Raw genomic sequence first — 24,537 nt, 5'->3', positions numbered from 1 at the left:
TCTGTGCAGGCCAGTCAAGTTCCTCCACCCCAAACTCGCTCATCCATGTCTTTATGGACCTTGCTTTGTGCACTGGTGCGCAGTCATGTTGGAACAGGAAGGGGCCATCTCCAAACTTTTCCCACAAAGTTGGGAGCATGAAATTCTCCTAAATATCTTGGTATGCTGACGCCTTAAGAGTTCCGTTCACTTGAACTAAGAGGCCAAGCCCAACCCCTGAAAAACAGCCCCACATCATAATCTCCCCTCCACCAAATGGTTTTGACCAGTGCACGAAGCAAGGTCCATAAAGACATGGATGAGCGAATTTGGGGTGGAGGAACTTGACTGGCCTGCACAGAGTCCTGACCTAAACCTTTGTTTCATCAGACAATAACACATTTTCCCACGTGCTTTTGAGAGACTTCAGATGTGTTTTTGCTTGACTGTTTTTCTTTGTAAGAAAAGACTTCCATCTTGCCACTCTACCCCATAGCCCAGACATATGAAGAATACGGGAGATTGTTGTCGCATGTACCACACAGCCAGTACCTGCCAGATATTCCTGTAGATCCTTTTAATGTTGCTGTAGGGCTCTTGGCAGCCTCCCTGACCAGTTTTCTTCTCGTCTTTTCATCAATTTGGGAGGGACGTCCAGTTGTTGGTAATTTCACTGTTGTGCCATATTGTCTCCACTTGATGATGACTCTTCACTGTGTTCCATGGTATATCTAATGCCTTGGAAATACTTTGGTACCCTTTTCCTAACTGATACCTTTTTTAAGGCCCCTTTCACGCGGGCTTTCTGATCAGGTCCGCCTGTCAGTTTTTCAGGTGGACCTGGTAAGACCCTCTATTCACTCCTATGGAGCGGCAGATGTCAGCTGTGACCTGTCCGCTGCTATCCGATCCTGTCCGTGAAATCCAGACGATGGAGACCCTATTTTCCATCCGTCCGTCTCCGATCAGATGAAAACGAACAGGCGGTCCTTTCTCATCCGACCTCCCCATAGAGGAGAGCGGGGTTCTGACAGGTGCATTTCTGCACAGTGAGCGGAGATGGACCTGTCATCCGCCTGCTCAGCGGGAAAAAAAATAAAAAAACAAAACAGGAAAGGGATATAAAAAGGAATCCAAGGATGAGAATGCCAATCGGCAGTGTTCAAACTCAAATCAAGAAGTGGAAAATGAGGGGTTCTGTTGAAACCAAACCACGGTCAGGTAGACCAACTAAAATTTTAGCCACAACTGCCAGAAAAGTTGTTCGGGATGCAAAGAAAAACCCACAAATACCTTCAGGTGAAATACAGGACTTTCTGAAAACATGTGGTGTGGCTGTTTCAAGATGCACAATAAGGAGGCACTTGAAGAAAGATGGGCTGCATGGTCAAGTCGCCAGAAGAAAGCCATTACTACGCAAATGCCACAAAGTATCCTACTTACAATACGCCAAACAGCACAGAGACAAGCCTCAAACTTTCTGGCACAAAGTCATTTGGAGTGGTGAGACCAAAATTGAGCTTTTTGGCCACAACCATAAACTCTACATTTGGAGAGGAGTCAACAAGGCCTATGATGATAGGTACACCATTCCTACTGTGAAACACAAAGGTGGATCGCTGATGTTTTGGGGGTGTGTGAGCTACAAAAACACAGGAAATTTGATCAAAATTTATGGCAAGATGAATGCAGTATGTTATCAAAAAAAATCAGTATGATATCAAAAAATACTGGAGAAACATTTGCATTCATCAGCCAGGAAGCTGCGCATGGGACGTACTTGGACATTCCAACATGACAATGATCCAAAACACAAGGCCAAGTCGACCTGTCATTGGCTACAGCAGAATAAAGTGAAGGTTCTGGAGTGGCCATCTCAGTCTCCTGACCTCAATATCATTGAGCCACTCTGGGGAGATCTCAATTGTGCAGTTCATACAAGACAGCCCAAGAATTTACAGGAAATGGAGGCTTTTTGCCCAGAGGAATGGGCAGCTTTACCATCTGAGAAGATAAAGAGCCTCATCCACAAATACCACAAAAGACTTCAAGCTGTCATTGATGTTAAAGGGGTCAATACACGGTATTAACCCTTTCATGACTAAGCCTATTTTTGAAATTTGGTGTTTACAAGTTAAAATCTGTATTTTTTGCTAGAAAATTACTTAGAACCCCCAAACATTATATATATATTTTTTAGCAGAGAATCTAGAGAATAAAATGGAGATTGTTGCAATAGTTTATATCGCACGGTATTTGTGCAGCGGTGTTTTAAACGCAAATTTTTGGAAAAGGGACACTTTCATGAATTTTAAAAAATCCAAACAGTAAAGTTACCCCATTTTTTTGTATAATGTGAAAGATGATGTTACGCCGAGTAAATAGATACCAAACATGTCACGCTTTATAATTGCACGCACTCGTGGAATGGCGACAAACGACAGTACCTAAGAATTTCCATAGGCGATGCTTTAAATATTTTTACGGTTACCAGGTTACAGTTACAGAGGAGGCCTAGTGCTAGAATTATTGCTCTCGCTCTGACAATCATGGCGATACCTCACATGTGTGATTTGAACACCGTTTACATATGCGTGACTTCCGTATGCGTTTTCTTTGCTGCGCGAGCTCGCGGGGACGTGGGGGCTTTAAACATTTTTTTTTTTCTTATGCATTTTATTTATTTTTATAAAATGCGTTTAAAAAAATTTTTTTTTTTGATCACTTTTATTGCTGTCACAAGGAATGTAAACATCCCTTGTGACAGTAATAGGTGGTGACAGGTACTCTTTATGGAGGGATCGGGGGTCTAAAAGACCCCCAATCCCTCCTTTGCACTTCACAGTATTCAGATCGCCGAAAACGGCGATTCTGAATACTGTGTATCTTTTTAAAACCAGCGCCATTGGCAGCTGAGTAAACAGGAAGTGACGTCATGACGTCGCTTCCACGTTTACAATGAGAAGGCTGGAACAAAGCCGCCCACAGCTTCGTTCCAGCCCGCCCCCAGCCGCCGGAGGCACACGATTGGTCACCGGGCCTCCCGATGGCACGGTAAGAGCGGCGGGGGGCGTCCCCTCCCGCTGCTCCGGTATAACAGCCGAGCAGCTTTTAGCCACATCGATTGTTATATCTGGATAGCCGATCGCCGTCTCTAAACAACGGTACCAGGATGATGCCTGCAGCCAAGTACGCACATCTGCGTACGCTCGGCGGGAAGGGGTTAAGAACTGGGATATGTAAACTTTTGATCAGGGTCATTTTAGTAGTTTCTGTTGTCATTATGATTTAAAAAGAGTAAACACAGTTGATAATGAATGGCTTCAGCCAAACCCTAATCATGAGTGAAAGAAAAGTTTTAGTGTTCTCATTCATGCTCTCTGAAAAATGACCAAGAAATTATAAATAATTCTGCCAGGGTATGTAAACTTATGAGCACGTGTGTGTGTGTGTGTATGTGTATATGTGTGTGTGTGTATATATATATATATATATATATATATATATATATATATATATATATATATATATATATATATATATATATATATATATATATATATATATATATTTTGCTTTAAGAAAAGTGATGAATATATAATCTCTCCATAAAGAGGACCTGTCATGCTGTATTGTTATCGCAAGGCATACCAATAAAAGTGATCAAAACATTTTTTTTTTTTTTAAAGGGACAGTGAAAAAATGTGTATATGCGTGTATGTATATGTATATATATATATATATATATATATATATATATATATATATATATATATATATATATATATATATATATAATTTTTTTTTTTTTAAAAGCACCTGCGTGCTTGTGCGCATACGTAGGTCACACCCACATATGTAAACAGTGTTTGCAGCACATGTGAGAAATCACCACGAACATCTGAGCGAGAGCAATAATTCTAGCACTAGACCTCCTGTGTATTTAACTGGTAACCTGTAGAAATTTTTAAACCGTCACCTAAGGAGATTTTTAAGTCCCGTCATTTGGCCCCATTCCATGAGTGCACGCAATTTTAGAGCATGACATGTTGGGTATCTATTTACTTGCTGTAACATGATCTTTCAAATTATACAAAAAAAATCGGGGTATAGATTGTTTTTTTGGGTTTTTTTTTTTAATTCATTGAAGTGTATTTTTTCCAAAAAAATTATGTTTGAAAAAACGCTTCACAAATACCGCGTGACATTAAAAATTGCATTGACCGCCATTTTATTCTTTATGGTCTTTGCTAAAAAAAAAAAATATGATGTTTGGAGGTTCTAAAGTCATTTTCTAGCAAAAAATACAGATTTTTACTTGTAAACAACAAATGTCAGAAGAAGGCTGGGTCCTTAAGTGGTTAAATTCCATGCAGTGATGTGCACAGTAAGTCACCTGACCAAGATACCTAGTAGCATTGACTGGGACATATCAGCCCTACATAAGTTTTTATCATACTCCTCACTTTCCTCTTGAAAGTTTCATCATTATATCTGTAGATTTGGATAGAATTTTGTGTTATTTCAGATAAGAACCTTTTTTTTTTTTTTTATACTTTGTTTTTTTTTTTTTCTTTTTTTTTTTTCTAACTTGTGGCACCTAGAAAAAAATAAGATGCAATATGCCAACATGTAATTCTTCTCTCCACCTGTATTGTAAAAAATCATGTTTTAAAGGAAATTGAGACGCCCCATGCTTGTAAATACATTCCCTGCGTGGTGCCCAGTAAATCCTTCTTGTCACACAGTTACTGGCTGGATACTTCTGTAGAATGAAAGAAGCCAAGATAGCTTGAGAGTTTTCTGAGCCATAGGTACCTGTACTGGTAATTTTACATAATCTTGCATTTTGGACCGCACATAATGTTGGTAAATGAGAGGAACTGCCTTGAAAGTGGCCCTTGATTCAGAGCTATTTAAGTTTTTTTTTTTATATTTTTAGTTTCAGATAATATAGTCAGAAATTGCAGTGAATTGCCTTTGTGTGTGGTAAATTGCTTGCATCTGTTATTTACAAACACCATTTTGGTTATACTTTGGAAAAAAAAAAAAAAAGTTCTCTTCAGACCTGGAAAATGAATGCAATCCGTTGTCTGAATTAAAACAACATTTTTTTTAAGCTGTAGGGTCTTTCACATGGGCAGTAACAAACACAGGCAGTTGAGTCATGGTTTTACTGCCCCCAGGCCACCCACCTAAAAGATTACATGCAGCTGCTCTGGGTCTTGCACATGCTGCTTTGCTTAGCTTCATGGATACAGCTAAGATTATATCGCAGTGTCAGGTTTGGTGGGCAGTACCGCCACGAAATATGACTTGTTCACACAAATGGGGCCATACCGTTTGCAGCACAGTATTCACAAAGACCGTCCCTGTTTAAATGCCTCCTGAATGCCTGGCTGCTCTACTGTACTGGTCTTCGAAAAGCGATCCACTGCAGGGACGTGCGGTGAGGCACTGGCTAGTATCGGAGCCAGATACACACGGGTTACATACGGCGCGATCATTACAGTGAGAGCAATAATTCTAGCATTAGACCTCCTCTGTAACTCTAAACATGTAACCTGTAAAAAAAAAAATTAAAGCATCGCCTATGGAGATTTTTAAGTTTGGCACAATTCCACAAGGGTGTGCAATTTTAAAACGTGACATGTTGGGTATCTATTTACTCTGCGTAACATCTTTCATAGTATACAAAAATCAGGCTAACTGTAGCGTTTTTTTTTTTTTTTTTTTTCTTTTTTTGTTTGTTTTTTTTTATTCATGAAACAGTTTCTTTCCCCCAAAAAAGCATTTGAAAAATTGCTGCGCAAATACCGTGTAACATAAAAAGTTGCAATGACTACCATTTTATTCCCTAGGGTGTCTGCTAAAACAATATAATGTTTTGGGGTTCTGAGTAATTTTTCTCGCAAAAAAAGATGATTTTTACAAGTAGGAGAGAAGTGTCAGAATTGGCCTGGGTAGCAAGGGGTTAATTACCATAAGTAATATACAAATAATTATTATATTTGTTTTTAAGGTAATTTACTAAATTTTCAAAATCTGTACTCAAGCAGGTGGCTTAACGGACAAATTACTAATGTTTGATGTTATAACTTCAAGCCAGTAATTTCACAGTAAATAGATAATAAATTATCTTATACCATATAGTAGAGCTGCACAATTAATCGTTAAAAAATCATGATCTCGATTCACCTCCCCTGAAGATCTCTCCTGCTGAGCTTGCCGATTCTTTCATATAAACAAGTGGAGAGATTATCTGCTCACTCAGCTGTCAAAAGAAAACATCAGGCAGTCTGCCAAGTTTAGAAGTTGAAACATTGTAACTAACCTCTTTCTTAGATCAAAGGGATAGAACTTCTCTGTGTAAACAAATAACGGGCAGTCTGCCAAGTTTTAAACAACGTGTAAATGCAGGAAGTTTAACCACTTAAAGTCTAAATCTTTTTCTGACACTTCTTTCTCAAGTTAAAATCAATATTTTTTGCTAAAAAAAATTACTTGGAACCCCCAAATATTATATATATATATATATATATATATATATATATATATATATATATATATATATATATATATATATATATATATATATATATATATATATATAAAAAATATTGCAGCAATTGCCATTTTATTCCCTAGGGTCAAAAAAAATAATATTATAAATTTATTTATTTATTTATTTGACCCTAGGGAATAAAATGACAATTGCTGCAATATTTTATGTCGCACTGTATTTGCCCAGCTTTCAAATGCAATTTTTTGGGAAAAAATACACTTCAATAAAAAAAAAAAAAAAACGAAACAGTAAAGTTAGCACAATTTTTTTTTTTTGTTTTAATGTGAAAGATGATGTTACGCCGCGAGAATCGTGATCTATCCTCTAAGCAAAAAAAATCGTGATTCTCATTTTAGCAAGAATCGTGCAGCTCTACCATATAGCATAATATTATATGATTTAGCTTCTACCTTTTCAGCAGCAGCAGATTCTCATTCTCCCTCTTAACTGTGTGAGAAAAACATGGGATTATGGGTAAATCTTATACACATAAATACATGTTTTTTCCTTCTAGTTAAGAGGGTTGGGCTGGAAGGAAGTATTTGTCCTTTAGACACAGGCCGCCTTCTATGACACTGCAGTGGGAGGCGTGCCTCCACTGCAGCATTTTTATTGGACAGTTTGGGCCAATGGTACATTACCATTGGTTGAAAACTCTAAGCTGTTCATTGAGCTCAGTGCCTCTGACAAGAAGTGAGGAGAGGCACTGTGAGATCATCCTCTCAGTCTGCTGCAAACAGAGTGTGCCAGCTTGTATTTAAACTGGCTGTGCTGTATTTGACTTCTGACAGGCTGCGCAAGGAGGCCCGTATCTCCAGAACCATAGATGATAGGAGCCTCAATTTTTTGACCACTTCAGCTACATACCCCCCAAATTTGGGGTCTCTGTGACCCCTGGTCACCGAGATATGACCCTCCAAAGTAGATTTTTTTTTTTTTTTTTTAATGCTCATGGCAGTTGAGGCTCTGCCTCCCCTGTCTGCACGTCTCTGATCCACTGCAGATCGCTTTTCAGAGGGGAGGTAGACTGCCGCAGGTGCAAATGAGCCTTAAGGGCCAATGTGCGCTTTTTTATTTTTAACCACTTCAATTGCCAATTACTGTCACGCAACGCTGTACCCATATGAAATTTGTATCATTTTTTGAGACCGATCTTTCTTTTGGTGGTATTTAATCACCATTATGGTGTTTTTTGATTATTATTTACTATATAAATGGGAAAAAAATACCGATAATTTGTTTTTTTTTCTTTTTCTGTTATAAAATTTTGCAAATAATCTTTCTTCATAAATTTAGGCCAAAATGTATTCTTCTACATATCTTTGGTAAAAAAAAAAAATATATATATATATATATATATATATATATATATATATATAATTTGAAAATAGATCAATCCTGATATACTGACATTTCTTAAGGCCCTAAAATCTCAGGACAGTACAAATGACCCCTTTTTGGACAGTAGACAACACCCCAAGGTATTTACTAAGAGGCATGGTGAGTTTTTAGAAGTTGTAATTTTTGTTTCTCGATTTTTATTTTTTGCATACGGTCAGCAGAGTAGTACAGAGTCACCATATGACTGGTGTGGCAGTGATTAGGGACACTGACTGGTAACAGCATGTAATAATTTTTTTTTTTTTTTTTTTTACAGTTCTTTTTTTATCTTTTACAAAGTGTTTGTTTTTTTTTTTTTTTTCAATACGGTCACCAGAGCAGTACAGTGTCCCTGACATCCAAGGATGTCAGGGATAAGATTGTAGACCTACACAAGACTGGAATGGGCTACAAGACCATCGCAAAACAACTCGGTGAGAGGGTGACAACAGTTGGTGGGATTATTAGCAAATGGAAGAAAAAAAAATAATCTCCCTCGGTCTGGGGCTCTATGCAAGATCTCGCCTCATGGAGTTTTAATGATCATGATCATAAGCACAGTGAGGAATCGGCACAGAACTACATGGGAGAATCTTGTCAATGATCTTAAGGCAGCTGGGACCATAGTCACCAAGAAAACAATTGGTATCCCACTACGCCGTGAAGGACTGAAATCCTGCAGCTCCCGCAATGTCTCCCTGTTCAAGAAAGCACATGTACAGGCCCTTCTGAAGATTGCTAATGAAAATCCGAATGATTGAGGAGAACTGGGTGAAAATGTTGTGGTCAGATGAGACCAACATCAAGCTCTTTGGCATAAACAGAACTCGCCCTGTTTGGAAGAGAAGGAATGCTGCCTATGACCCCAAGAACACCACCCCCACCTTCAATCATGGAGCATTATGCTTTGGGGGATGTTTTTCTGCTAATGGGACAGGACAACATCACTGCATCAAAGGGATGATGGACAGGGCCATGTACCATCAAATCTTGGGTGAGATCCTCCTTCCCTCCGACAGGGCATTAAAAATGTTATGCTGGAATACCAATCCACGACCCAATGACCCAAAACGCACAGCCAAGGCAACAAAGGAATGGATCAAGAAGAAGCATATTAAGGTCCTGGTGTGGCCTAGCCAGTCTCCAGACCTTAATCCCATAGAAAATATGTGGAGGGAGCTGAAGGTTTACGTTGCCAAATGTCAGCCTCAAAACCTTAAAGACTTGGGGAGGGTCTGCAAGGAGGAGTGGGACAAAATCCCTCCTGAGATGTGTGCAAACCTGGTGGCCAAGTACAAGAAACATCTGACCTCTGTGACTGCCAACAAGGGTTTTGCCACCAAGTACTAAGTCCTGTTTTGCGAAGGGGTCAAATGCTTATTTCACTCTTTTATAAATTGATTTGCATTTTAATCTTTTTTGAAATTCGTTTTTCTGGATTTTTTTTGTTGTTCTGTCTCTCACTGTTAAAATTAACCTACCATTGAAATTTATAGACTGATCATTTCGTCGTCAGTGGGCAAACATACAAAATCAGCCGGGGATCAAATACTTCTCCCTCACTGTACCTGCCCAGGGATCCAGCAGTGTCCTCACCAGAGCCGATTCTACAATTGGCTTAAGGTGCAGGTGCCAGCACAATGCACCAGCATCATAAGTAAGGCAAACAGGCCTTGTGGCTTGCAGCAGGTTTCCTACTGCTCATGCGCAAGTCGCACTGTGCTTTGTGGATGGTCCTCTGAGACCTGTGATGTGTCCCAGTTAGGCTGCATGTGCAAGCAAAAATTCTGACTTTTTTCCATTCATGTGATTGGGTATTCATGAAGCTTTACCTCATTTACTAAGCCCTGGAGCAACTGCACTTGCATTGCACAGTATATTTGCCTTTAGTAAATCAACCTTATTGATTCTGTGTGCTCTTGCTTGCCATGATGGGGAAACCAAGGTATGCAGCATGGGGTCTTCTAAATTGCCTATATCTGCTAAGATTTTCCCAGTCCACTAGCTGGTTGCGTCCTTCCCATATGGGGACTTGCCTAATCTGGAGATGATTTTTACTTTTCCAAAATGCTTCACTCAGCAGTGTCCCGTTCAAGAGCATTCTTTACAAAGTGGGCAGTTCCTGTTTATCCTGTCATTTCTCATCTTAACATGACACCCATGGAGAATAACTCTGTGTTCAAGGATGCAGTATACAAGAGGTCTTCTTTTATAGTTTCTTGCTCTGAAAGATGCCAAGATATTTTCTCCCAATGGTCTTGACGTGGTACACACTGAGAGTTTACCTCTCAGCTACTGCATCTTTTGGGTTGTTGAATCCCCTCTTTATACTTTCCACGGGTTTCTGCAGGGGTATCCCTGCTTTTAGCTCCACCATTGCTAGAGGTGGATCAGATGAGTTATCATTCGAGCCTATAGATTAAAGATAGGGTTTCTCCTTTCCTTTTAAAGGCACTCTCTACCAAAGCTGTGTGTGCTTCATAGACTTTTTTGCATCAGGCATCTGTATCTCAGATTTGCAAGGCTGCTATCTTGGCTTGTGTTCACATGCTTCTTATGTTCTACCAGGTAGATGTTCAATTTTCCTCCGATGCCGTTTTCGTGGCAGAAGGTGCTATAATTTGCTGAGTCTAACCGGCCTTTTTTTTTTTTTTTATGCGTGAGCCTTCGACTTTGGTTGCTGTGTTGCCCACCCCTCAGTTGGACTACTTTTGGAATCCCGTTGTTTAGAAGTGAAAATAATAAATACCCCCCGGTACTGTTGGGACTTTAAAGGCAACTGATGAGAACACAGTTTTATAAAATGTCATTGTATTGATACAAATATAAAAAGGTGTATACATCGCCAGTAAAACGTATATATTGTCAAAAAACATGTGATGACTTGTAGCATTTGTGGTCTTTCTTCTATGTACCCAACACGTTTCGGGACAAGATAGGTCCCTTCATCAGGGGCGTATATGCATAGAAGATCACAAAAGATATTGCATTCTATAATAGAGCATTGATATTAATCAGGACATATGATAGGGAAAAGAGCATAATACAATGGGAGCAACGGAGAAGATAACATACCAACAGAACGATCAGCAAGAGATCAGCAGTATTTTAAAAACAAGATTTTGCTGTGCCATAAATGAGTCCCATTAACCCCCAAAGGGAAAGAGAGAACCTGTGGCCCCCAAAATTCTACACAAGGATCCCTGCGATATAGTTGATATGATGTAGCTCAGCAGTCAGTGGTCAGACAGTCTATGGATAGAAGATTATAGTCAGTCAGCCAATGGGCCTAAAGCATGGAGAAGACAAGTATAGAATACATAGGAAGACACCTTATGAGGCCACAAAAATGCCACAGTGTCCTCCAAAGAAGGGCCGTCAGCAAATGAAAGCTGAAAACAGCCCAAATCCTGTGTAGAGATTTGGTATAATTATCCATACCGTGACAAAAAATTGTGACAGGGCAGTCTGTCCAAGGATCCCGGCAGCAGCACCCAGTCAGATCGGGTCCGCTGCCTTAAATAGAGTCACAGCCATCAACAGGAATGTGTCACTCATTACGCTCGTGCATGCGCATCCCGCGCCAGCACGTCGGACCGCACTTGCACCATATATATGAAGGAGTCACGCCGTGACATCCTCTCCACATTGCAATCAAACGCTGATGTCTAGCACCGCCGCATGTGCGCTGCAGTACGGGAGCGAGCCCTCAGACCGGAAATGCACGGCCCCCTCCCATGTAAACATGGGCAGGGCATCATGCAAAAACAGCTCATCCCATTGTTTAAGACTAAGATTCTGTACGTTGTATTGTGCGATTGGAAAGTAGGGTTTTCAGTTTACCAGTAGCATCCACAGGTCCCTCGCCTCTGGCCTTATGATTTCCCCATTGCGTGCTACAAAGGATAGATGAGGATAGCTGAAAGCGGCTGGGCTATTTAAGCAGATATCCATGAAGTTTTCTTTCTCGACAGTTTCCATTCAGCTGAAGATAGCTTACAGAAGTATTGAACACGTCACCATTTTTTAGGTAAATATACTTCTAAAGTTGCTATTGCCATGCCACTTTCACCACATGTCAGTAACAACCCATGCAATCCAAACATACAAAGAAACCAACACAAATAATTTCAGAAATTAAGTTTTTTATGTGTAATAAAATGGAATGACACAGGGAAAAAGTATTAAAAACGTAAAGAAAGGGAGGTGCAAAAAAGGCATGAAAAGCCAAGACACCAGCTGAAATCAATCAGTAATTAGGACACAGTCCTGCCCCTTCACATGCAAATTGATATCAGTTGGTTCAGTCTAAACTGATGGCATAAAAATGTGTCTTATTACCAAGATGTCACACAGGAAACATCTTTTGATGGGTAAAAGCAAAGACCTTATTGTTGCAAAACATACTGATGGCATTTGGTTACAGAAGGATTTCTAAACTTCTAAATGTTCCCATAAACTGTTGGGGCCATAGTGGAAAGAACAACATTTCACCATAAACTGGCCACGACCAGGTGCTCCTCGCAAGATTTCTGACAGGAGTGAAACGAATTATCAGAAGAGTTGTCCAAGAGCCAAGGACCACTTGTGGAGAGCTTCAGAAAGACCTGGAATTAGCAGGTACAATTGTTTCAAAGAAAACCGTAAGACCCCTTTCTCACTCGGGTGCTTTTCAGGCGTTTTAGCGCTAAAAACACCTGTAAAGCTCCTGTCATGCGTTCCCAGTGTGAAAGCCCCGAGTGCTTTCACATTGGGGCGGTGCGCTTGCAGGACGGGAAAAAAAGTCCTGCAAGCAGCATCTTTGGGGCGGGACAGGAGCGGTGTATACAACGATCCCAAAACCCCCTGCCCATTGAAATGAATGGGCAACGCTGCTGAAGCGCCTGCAAAGCGTTTCGGCTGCCCCGTCACATGGGCGCTCTAACCCTTTCTTCGGCCATTAGCGAGGGTTGAATATGCCCCTGTTTGCGGCCGAAAAGCGCAGCTATAACAAATGACGCTGTCACCGCCCCAGTGAGAAAGTGCCCTAAGTAATGCACTCAACCACCATGGCCTGTATGCACGCTCTCCCCTCACAAGACTCCATGTTGAAGTTTGTTTAAATATTGCTACACAACATTTAGACAAGCCTGTGAAATACTGGGAGAATGAAGTCTGGTCGGATGAGACCAAAAATTAACTCTTTTGATGCCATAATACACACCATGTTTGGAGGTCAAAGGGCACTGCACATCACCCCAAAAACACCTCCATACCAACAGTGAGGTTTATAGGTGGGAACATCATGGTGTGGGGCTGTTTTTTTAGCATACGGTACTGGCAAACTTCGTGTTGTTGAAGGAAGGATGAATGGAAAAATGTACCAAGACATTCTTGATAAAAATCTGCTGCCATCTACAAGGATGATAAAGATAAAACGAGGATGGACATTTCAGCAAGACAATGATCCCAAAAACACAAAGCCAAGGAAACTCTCAATCGAGAGTTCAAAGAAAGAGAAAATAAAGCTACTAGAATGGCCCAGCCAATCACCTGACTTGAATCCAATAGAAAATTTATAGAAAGAACTAAAGATCAGAGCTCATAGAAGAGGCCCACGAAACCTTCAAGATTTGAAGACTGTTTGTGTGGACAAATGGGCCAAAATCACACTTGAGCAATGCATGCAACTAGTTAATCCATACAGAAGGCGTCTTGAAGCTGTCATTGCCAACAAAGGATTCTGTACGAAGTAATAAATTAATTTCAGTTAGCGTGTTCAATACTTTTACGTGTAATAAAATAGAATGATACAGGGAAACTTATTTGTTTTCTTAGTACGTATGGATTGCATGGGTTGTTATCGATGTGTGGTGAAAATTTCATGTCAATCTCCCCTTTTGGATATATAATTACCTTAAAAAAAAAAATGGTGACATGTTCAATGCTTATTTTACCCCCCCCATATAACCATGGTGTAAGACCAAGATCCTGTGTCCTATTCTGTACTCCTGGAAATTGATTTCAACAGTGAGTCAAAAATCCCATTTTTCTCTAAATTATCCATCGGTAAATTTAACATGACGCAATCACATTTATTCTGAAGTTGTCAAGCAGTGTTCCAATAATGTTGGTTTGGAAAATGCAAAAGTAACAGTCCCAAATGTTTTAATTACATCCTCACTGTCTCTTGTAATTAACAAGGATTATATAAATGTTATTCATTTATTTGGATGTGCATTAGTAGTTGTAAATCTTGATTTTGTTGGATTCCCCAAAAGTGAATTCAAATCCTATTCACGCTTGCCAGGAAACCCATCCTTGTTGCTAGGCAACACATCGTATTAAAATCAGCGCTAACGCAGGCATGCTAGTTCACTGTTTTGAAAGAATGAAAACAAGGTACATATTTTTTATTGAATTTTTCATGGGGAGGAAAGGGTTTTTTTTTTTTTTTTTTCCCTTCTCTGTATTTTATTTGTAGCATTTCTTTCTTTAGATTTAAAAGCGTCCCACTGCTAATGAAGATTCAAATAGTAGTTATATTGATGGAAACCAATGTATAGACGAGTTGGAATTTCAAAAGTCCATTTTTTTTTCATGTTTTTTGTTGACAATCCGTGGCACTGCTCTAAAGAACCAAATTGTTTCTTTCAAATCGTCCTTTTTGAGCATTTGAAAAGTCAGGAAAAGCGGCACGGAACACAGTCACAAACATACCTTTTATGTTTTGTAGTTCAATGTGGAATTCTTAGCTATAGACAGGCCAGGTCACGGCAGTGCTGAAATTCCAAAAGATAAATCAAAATGTAATGTTTTATGATTCCATAAATTGGTCCTTTTTTATTTCTGAACTTACAGAAACTGGTCAAAAATTCTGACAGTAATTTGGCAGAAACTGGTTAATTCCAACTGCTTCAGATTTGAGACTTGTCTACATTGTTTTATGTATACTGAATATCTATCTATCTTGGCTATAAAAAGTCTACACAACCCTGTAAAACAATGCCAGGATTTTGAGAAATAAAAAATTAGACCAAGACAAATCACTTCTGATTTTTTTTTTTTTCAACCACTTGAAGACCAGGCCTATTCTGACGGTTCCCTCCTATGTGTACAAATCATCAGTATATTCTTGCTAGAAAATAACTTGTGTGTGTATATATATTTTTTAATCACTGTTATTGCTTTCACAAGGAATGTAGACATCCCTTGTGACAGTATTAGGCATGTGAGAGGTATTATTTATGGAGAAATAAGGGGTCTTTAAGACCCTGAACCCCAAGGTATTCAAAACTTTAAGATCGGCATTTTTGAATGCTTTATTTTTTTAAACTGGTGCCTTTAAGATGCCAGTAATCCGGGAAGTGATGTCATGACATCACTTCCGGATTGCTAGATTCAATATCCGAACAAAGCATTGGCTTTGTTCGGGTCTCTGGCCAGCTGGTGGATGTGCCGGCTGGTTGCTCGGGCCTTCCGGCGGGATGGGAGAGCCCGGGCAAGCGGTGGAGGGGGATGTCCCCTCCCGCTGCTTGTAATAACAGCCGAGCAGCTGCTGAGTTGCATCGGTTGTTATTACAATAAAGCCGACCGTCCGCTCTAAAGAACGGTATCGGAGTGATGCATGCATTACCCCGGTAAAACCCCTTGAAGCAATATCAGTAATATCGGTCAGTTTTTTTTTTTTACCCATACTTCTAAAAAAAAAAAAAAGTGAATATCCGCCACACCGATAATCGATCGATCCCTAATATATATAAATTTATTTACAGTGCTTGACATAAATGAGTACACTCTTTTTGAAAAGGTAAGATTTTAACTGAGTTTTATAGAACATTTGTTTAGCTCATTACATAAAAGTAAGGTTAATATAACTTAGATTACACAATTTTACGCAAATTAGTTGATGCAAAAATGAATACACCCCACAACAAAAATGACTACATCTAGTATTTTGTATGACCTCCATGGTTTGTAAGGACAGCTCCAAGGTCTTCTAGGCATGGAATAAACAAGTTGGCGACATATTACAACATCTTTCTTTGTAAACGTGCACAACGACCGAGGGCACGGAGCGATGGTAGCACCTTCTCTTTCAATATAGAGCAGTACATCTGTGAATTCATGATACCATCAATGAAATGCAACTCCCCAACACCAGCAGCACTCGTGCAGCCCCACAGAAGGACATTGCCATCACCATGTTTCACTGTAGGCACCATGCATTTTTCTTTGTACTCCTCACCTTTGCGACGCCATACAGTTTTGAAGCCATCAGTTCCAAAAACATTTATCTTGGTCTCATCACTCCAGAGTACAGACTCCCAGTAGTCTTCTTTTTCAGCATGGTCCCTGGCAAATTCTAGACAGGCTTTTCTGTGTATGGGCTTTAGGAGAAGCTTCCTTTGCGGACAACAACCATGCATGCCATTCCTCTGCAGGGTATGCCGTATTGTGTCATGGGAAACCATCACCCCAGTTTGGCTTTCTACTTCTTTAGCTAACTGCAATGAACTTGCATGGTGATTTTCTTCAACCCTTCTCAGCAGAAGATGCTCGTGTCGAGGTGTTAACTTCCATGGACGGCTTGTCTCTATGAGATGGTTGCAGTTCCATCTTTGTTCAAAAAAACCTCGGCACCCTCCTTAGCCTTATGGTGAAAAAGGCTCTCCCATTTTACAGTAGAGGAGTACCTCAGAGGTTTGAGGCAGATGGATTAATTCTCCTCTCACCGTTTCTGTTTAATTTATGTGTGGTATAATGTACGTCTTTCATGCTATTTTCCTGTTTAAGGCCATTTGTTCGCTGTTGAATAGTATTGCCAATTTTAACCAGTTAAGGACCGCCCTACAGCAGATTTACTGCTACAAGACAGTCCTCATGTGCAGAGTCTTATGTATATATGTGATTCTGCACTTCCCCCTAGGGGGCACACGCGCAGACCACCTCTGCTGTGATTACTCACAGCAGAAGCTAATCTGCAGGTGCCGGGCACTGGATGTCCGCCGGGACTCACCGTTCATCAGGTAGAGATGCAGAACAGAGCTTTGCCTATGTGAACAGCGCAGATCTCCATTCTGACTGGGGGTAAAGGATGTTTTTTTTGTCCCTGGACAGGGAGCAATAAAGCAGGGAATAAAATCCAGCACATCCCTTAGTAAAAGCAGCACTTAGTAAAAACACTGGGTAGGCACACAGTTAACTCTTTGATTGAACTAGATGTTTAACCCTTTCTCAGCCACTGTTATGACTCTCCACAATATCGCAGTCACTAATTGCCGCCATTACTAGTATTGAAAGAAAAAATCCATTATATATCCCATAATCTGTAGACTCTCAAACTTGTGCACAAACCAATCAGTATGTTCTTATTGGGATTTATTACCAAAAATATGTAGCAGAATACATATTGGCCAAAATTCATGAAGCAATTTTTTTTTTTTAAATGGATATGATTTATAGCAGAAAGTAAAGATATATATATATATTTTTTCAAAATGGTCAGCCAAAAAACCACCAGAAGAAAGCTCTATGTGTGGTTAAAAAAAATTACATTAATTTTATTTGGGTACAGCGTTGCATGACCGCGCAATTGTCCCCTTAATGACCAGGCTGTTTTTTTGCGATACGGCACTGCGTTGCTTTAACTGACAATTACGCAGTCGTGCGACGTAGCCAAATTAAATTGACGTCCTTTTTTTCCCACAAACAGGGCTTTCTTTTGATGGTATTTAATCACCTCTGCGGTTTTTATTTTTTGCGCTATAAACAAAAAGTGACAATTTTGAAAAAATTTTACTTTTTCCATACATATCCCAAAAAAAAAAAAAAAAATGTATTCATCTGTTTAGGCCGATATATATTCTACATACTTTTTGTAAAAAGAAAAAAAATCCTAATAGGCATATATTGATTGGTTTGCGCAAGTTATCACATCTACAAACTATAGGATAGATTAATGGACTTATTTTTCTTTATTGTTTTTACTGGTAATGGCGGCGATCTGCGATATTTTTTTTTTTTTTTTTTTCTTTTTTCTTTTTTCTGACCCCAAATGACACTCTTTGGGGACCAGTGACATTACTACATTGATCAGTGCTATAAAAATGCAGTGATCAATGTAAAACCGACACCGGGAGGGAAGGGGTTAACACTAGGGGCGATCGAGGGGGTTAACTGTGTTCCCTAGGTGTGTTCTAACTAGAGGGGATGGGCTGCCAGGGACATGACAGAGATCACTGTTCTTGATCACTGGGACCAGTAGATCTCTGTCATGCCCCCTGTCAGAATGAGGATTCGCCTTGTTTACAAAGGCACATCCCCATTCTGCCTCTGTACTAGGCAATCGCGGGTCGCCGGCAGACATAGAGTCCGCTCGACCCACGGGCACGCTCCTGCACCATGGGGCGGGCACCTGCCCACCCGCAACTGCGCCTTTACAAGCCAACGTACACCTCCGGCGATTCGCACAGGAGAGCCAACCTGCCACCATATAACGACGGCGGCTGGTCGGCAAGCAGTTGAAGCAACGCAATGCTCTATCGCAAAAAATGGCCTGGTCATGAAGGGGGTAAATTTTCCGGTCAATCGGTGTGACCGCCTTTCGACCTTTTATTACTGAAAAGACGCGTGGAATTTTTTGTTTAGTTAGCTTTGCATGTCACACGTTGGGAGTTTCCGTATCCTAGGTCGGAGTTTAGGGTGAAGGGAATGCTGTATTAGTCATAGGTGTGGTTCTTGTTATTTTGTGTACTGTTGACTGTTAACTGTTCTCTTGTAGACTGTTAGGCCACTGTCTTGTAATGTTCTCATGCAAAATTTGAATGAATAATTAAAAAAAAAAAATACATGCAGTTCTTCTCCTCCTCGACTGCGACCAAACGCCTAGCCATGCTGAATGAACAAAACTCCTTGAGGCGCATGGTTTGTCTGCCCCTCCCACTCCTATTGGCCAAGGAGACGTCTCTTCATAATATGTCGATTGAAATGTGGGGAGGTGAGAGGAAGTTGGCAAAACTCCAACACTACCCAGAAGTGTTGGAACTTCGCCTGTTCAGAATAGTCCCCATTTGGCCATTGCAGAGAGGAATGAAAGCTGCTACAGAGCAATTTGTAATTGCTTGCAAACCAACCCTTTTTTTTTTTTTCCCCCTCATTTGCCGACCGGCCCAGAGTAAAAATACATCATTATTTTGACGTTCAATACCGGTGTTAACCCCGGTATTGTTTCTTTATTATGGGCGATTCTGCGTCGGATAAAAGTGGTTCTACGGACGCATTTACTGCGGGATCACTTTTGGGGCGTTGGGAGAGGTGCCACCCCCCTCCCGCTGCTTTCTTGATGTTTCCAGGCTTACCACAGCCGTCGGTAAAGCCCGTAAGTGATCCGATGTGGCCGTTTCCTGGTCATGAAGTCGTGTGAGGGCAAGATGGCCCCCAATCGTGTCTATGCCCTTGGAGGACCGGAGTGACCTTTGAAGTCCCTTCCGGTTCTTGGACAAAAACAAATTGATTTAATAAAGTTAAATAAATTCTGAATTTTTTTTTATTTTAAAGCGCCCCGTCCCTCCGAGGTCGCGTGCAGAAGCAAACGCATACGCAAGTCGTGCCCACATATGTAAACGGTGTTCAAACCACACGTGTGAGGTATCGCCGCAATCGTTTCTAGCAAGCGCAATCATTCTAGCACTAGACCTCCTCTGTAACGCTAAACGTGGTAATCTGTAATGGTGCCGATATTGGCCGAAAATACATTTAAATTCATGATATATATTAAAAAGTTGAATATAATACAAATAAAGAAAAAAACATCATTTTGATTTCGGTTTTTGGCCAAGTACATCCTGAATTTTCGGCTTCGGTCCAGAATTTTCATTTTGGTGCATCAATATTCAGCATTGCTTACATTATATTTCTACATATTGAAAAAGCCTCAAGTGTTTTGAAAAGAGGATCATTCATTGCACCATTGCGGGGTAATGGCATACCTGACCATCTATGATGTATAATGGGGTTTTTTCTGCATCTTTTGCCTTCCAGTAGCTAACGCCATATACTGTGTGTGTGTGTGTATATATATATATATATATATATATATATATATATATATATATATATATATATATTTATTATTAAATAGGATTTATATAGCAACAGTTTGCGTATCTATCTATCTATATATTTTTATATCTCTCTATCCAAACTCTACATTGCATAGGGTAGTAACTATAGGGAGACAAGGAAAAAATAGTCTGTTCTTTGGAAGCTCTGCTTTATTCCCCTAAAATTCTAATAAAAGTACAGTCTTCTTACAAAAGCAAAACACACAAATTGTTCAGCATGTCTTTTTTTTTTTTTTTTTTTTTATGGGAATTACTGAATTTAATTGTCTCTAATCATTGGATTCCTCTATTAAGACATAAACTAGAAGCAACATTATTGACACAAATATAAAGAGATGTAGTCTATTTTTACAGCTGTTGTAATGCGCCAAAACACCCTTGTCACTGCTGTATGGCTCCTTCACCCGCTATTCTCTTCTCATGAATATAAGGAAACCGGTTGCCATGGAAACATTTGCTTTTATGGTACTTATGGTGAATAGGCTACACTTCACGCCTGCCTCTCTCATCTAAACAGAATCCTACTTGTAGCCAAGCCTTGCCCATCTGCTGTAGCCCTGCAATGGAAAATATGAGCACGGTCATTGTACTGTACTATGCCACCGTATACAACTGTACACGGAATATTATGTCATGTCAACACTTACAACTTTTATAGTATCATTTTCTGTTGCCATGTGTTCCAGAGTAATGTTTCTAAATATAACAGAAGGAATATATATACACATTTGTTTGGTCCTATGGGTTAAATAAAGTATTTTAATGTTTTCAATTATTTACTATAGCTTTTACTGGGTTAAATACACCTGATGCTTTTTTAATTAAATGAAAATGAATTGAAATGCAATACTAAGGTTTATTATTCGAAAGTGCACTTTTACCAAAAGAACGTTTTCACTTGAAAATACTTTTAAGGTTTCTAAATATTTTCTTGATAAATAATAGTTATATAAAAAAAATGTTCATGGCTAAATTTTAAAAAGCTACCTTTTTCTAAGGCAATGGCATGTTTACATTTTCCCAGGGGGTCACTGACTAATGTCAAGATGACTTCTTAATCATGCCTTCTTTTTAGTTTTAGTTTTGAATGTATTTATGTTATTTGTATTCCTATTTAAAAACAAAATATACATATACATTTTTGCATCCATTAGTATAATGCCGTGTAACCCTGCCATGAATGTCCTTGTTTAGGCTGTTCGACTCCATGCACGCTGGAGTAAAAAACTTTGCTTCTACTTTGCTTTGTGTTCTGCTTGTAGAAGCAACTCAATGTTATCCTATGTGTCCATGCACATTAGAAGGTTTACAGGCATATTTTGAGATCAACAATTTAGAGGCAGGAAATAAAAACGTTCTCGTTCACGTTTCTGATTGGAGCTCACTGGCGGAAAACCGTAAAACTCTCCTAAACTTGTCTAATCTTTGTACAAACAATGCCCTATATGACCGTTTTTTACTCCAGGCTTTTTTTGTGCATGGAGCCTTAGAGTGGCAATGCTCTGTCCCTGTCTTCAATCGTTCTCCTGTGTTATCACTAAAAACACAGTTTTTTTTGCTAGAAAATTACTTAGAACCCCCAAACATTATATTTTTTTCTAACACCCTAGAGAATAAAATGGCGGTCGTTGCAATACTTTCTGTCACACCGTATTTTCGCAGTGGTCTTGCAAGCGCATTTTCTTGGGGAAAAAATACATTTTTTTGCATTAAAAAAATAAGACAACAGAAAAGCTAGCCATAATGTTTATAATATTGTGAAAGATAATGTTACACTGAGTAAATTGATACCCAACATGTCACACTTCAAAATTGCGCCCGCTGCTTGAATAACGACAAACTTTTACCCTTAAAAATCTCCATGGCGAAGTTTAAAGAATTCTACAGGTTGCGTGTTTTGAGTTATAGACGAGGTCTAGGGCTTGAATTATTGCTCTCACGCTAACGATCACGGCGATACCTCACATGTGTGGTTTCAACACTGTTTTCATATGCAGGTGCTACTCACATATGCATTCGCTTCTGCAAGCGAGCTCGGCGAGAGGGGGCGCGTTGAAATCTTTTTATTTTTTTTCTTTAATTATTTTACTTTTTTATTTTTACACTGTTCTTTTTAAAAAAAAAAAAAAATTGTGTCACTTTTATTCCTATTACAAGGAATGTACAAGGAACTTCCCTTGTAATAGAAAAAAAAGCATGACAGGACCTCTTAAATATGAGATCTGGGGTCAAAAAGACCTCAGATCTCATATTTACACTAAAATGCAATAAAAAAAAAAAAAGTTTTGTCGTTTGGAAAAAAAAATAAAAAAATGTCCCTTTTAAGAGCTAAGGGCGGAAGCGACATTTGACGTTGACGTTTGACGCTTCTGCCCTGCATTGTTATGGAGACAGGTGGGGGCCATCTTTCCCTCACTCATCTCCATTCCTAACAGAAGGATCCGTTCGCCTCCGCCACTGCCGGCCGCCGCCGATAAAAGCAATCTCGTGGCAAATCTGCCGCTAAGACCACTTTTATCTGAAACTGAACTGCTCACTAAAGAAGAGGATACTGGGGCATATGGTAGCTAGCTGCTGCCATAACAATGATATCTTTCTTCAAAGTGCCGACGTATATCGTCGTGAGCCGGTCTGGAAGTGGTTAAAAATTTTGCTTGCTGCATTTTTGGTCAGTTAAAATAAAACCCGCACCCCCCATTGAAATACATTGAAAATGCAGCAAGAACACATCAGTAACGCACCCGTGTTACATTTTTGATGCGGTTTTTGAGTCACATGACCTATGAAAAACACCATAAGCACAGTAAAATCGTGGAAAAAATTCGGCAAAATGCCAAAAACACAATTTTTCGCCGATATGTTTCGGCCGCCAAAATTTTGGTGCATCTCTATACAAAAAGATTACAAATGTGCATTTGCCAATTTTAAATGTCCATTGAGCTTGCATGTCCCCTCCGTGCCCACATATTTTGTGCCACCGCCATCACATTTCTTAGCAGTTAAAGCTGGATACACACTATATACAATTTTCTGTAGATTTTTTTTCCTTTAGATTTACCAAAACCATATACTATGAGGTCATACCTAAACCCTTTCAATTTGTATGCATACAGGCAAGCCCTTACACTACATGGTTTTGGTGAAGACAAAAATCAGCAGAAAATCTGATGGTGTGTATGGGGCATAAGAATGCACATGGGAGGTTAAAGATATTTGGGCACCGGGGCCTTTTTGAAAGAAACCAATTATAAAGATGTTATACTTGTTTTGTGCCTATACCTACATAAAGGGATTTCTGAAAATATAAAATATTGACTTTACGATTGTTATAGTGTACTTTCAAGCTTATGGTTTTTTTTTTGTTTTTTTTTTTGTTTTTTTTTTCTTAGGTTCTATGCCAGAGATTCTGGACTTCTAAAGTTTAAGATTCAGGCTGGCCTTCTTGGACGACCCATCAACCACACAGTGCGCAGGCTTGTGGCTTTTACCTTTCATCCGTTTGAACCATTTGCAATTTCTGTACAGAGGACTAATGCAGAATATGTAGTGAACTTTCACATGAGACATATATGTACATAGCAAAAGTACGGACTTTAAGCCTTTCTGCCTTAACTTTTTTTTTTTTTTTTTTTTTTTTTTTTTTAATCACCTTTGTTAAAAACTAAATGCGAATGTGGAGCTCCAAAACATTTCCACAATACTCCAAGGTTTCCAAATGTACCACTATAGTGACCTGCACAAAAACATACTCTGGTAACTTGCATAATGTTTATGGAAAGCTTTAGAGGACTTATTCAAAATGTGTCCTTCTAAATAGAAATTGTCCAGCAAAGAGAATGCAGCAAAATGCTGTCATTGGTTATATTTCTTAAAAATCACTGTCACTTTCATGCACTTTAAAGAAGGCTTCTACCCAGAATAATTTAGTTTTAGGATGCATAGGGAAAGAACTCGGGGCCAACTTATTCTTACCTGCAGCCTCCAATATGAACACGCTGCTTTTCATGTCTTGTTATTTTATTTTGTTTCCCCAAAGAAGTCATTGATGCTTGCATTATATTCCATTATTTGGCAGCATTAGAAAAAAAAGGGGGTAAGGCTCAATGAGCTGGATCATATATTTAGATCTATTAAAGTGTTACTAAACTCACAACAGTAAAATCAGTCTGTATATGCAGTAAAGCATGCTTGTTATACTCACTGTGGAACCTAAGGGGTTAATCCTCTGCATTGTGTAAAAAGGCTGTTTGATCCTGTCTTCTCTGATCGTCCCCTTCTTCCACTGTCCCCAATCCATCTCCTGATAAGGCAGTTCATTTTGGTGTCTATTGCCAGAGTTTTTTTTTTTTTTTTTTTTTTTTTTGGGATGGTGCATGTAATCAGCACATGGCCAATCAGCACTGTCCATTTAAAGGGTCAGGGGTCATGCAGCTTCATAAGACAATTGGGAGAATAAAAACTCCTACAAGCTTTAACCAGAAGCTGATATAAGTCACACGACTTATGCTA

At 39.4% G+C, this 24,537-nt stretch overlaps 1 protein-coding gene across 3 annotated transcripts in view; it reads left to right on the top strand.

The window, feature by feature from the left end:
* DET1 (DET1 partner of COP1 E3 ubiquitin ligase) overlaps positions 1–24,537 on the top strand; it is an 82,217-nt gene that overhangs the window by 56,877 nt on the left and 803 nt on the right. For 2 of the 3 annotated variants that reach the window (XM_073618436.1, XM_073618434.1), the window contains exon 5: positions 23,418–23,666. In XM_073618436.1, coding sequence (XP_073474537.1) covers positions 23,418–23,607 — 190 coding nt within the window. In that variant the 3' untranslated portion in view covers positions 23,608–23,666. Of the gene's footprint in view, positions 1–23,417; positions 23,667–24,537 lie in introns of those variants that run through there. The other variant, XM_073618435.1, reaches the window with a different exon arrangement.

The sequence above is a fragment of the Aquarana catesbeiana genome, linkage group LG03 (assembly GCF_042186555.1).
Source record: "Aquarana catesbeiana isolate 2022-GZ linkage group LG03, ASM4218655v1, whole genome shotgun sequence".
Taxonomy (NCBI): Eukaryota; Metazoa; Chordata; class Amphibia; order Anura; family Ranidae; genus Aquarana; species Aquarana catesbeiana.
Note: the sequence above shows the minus strand (reverse complement) of the source record. Positions and strands in the feature narration are given on the sequence as shown.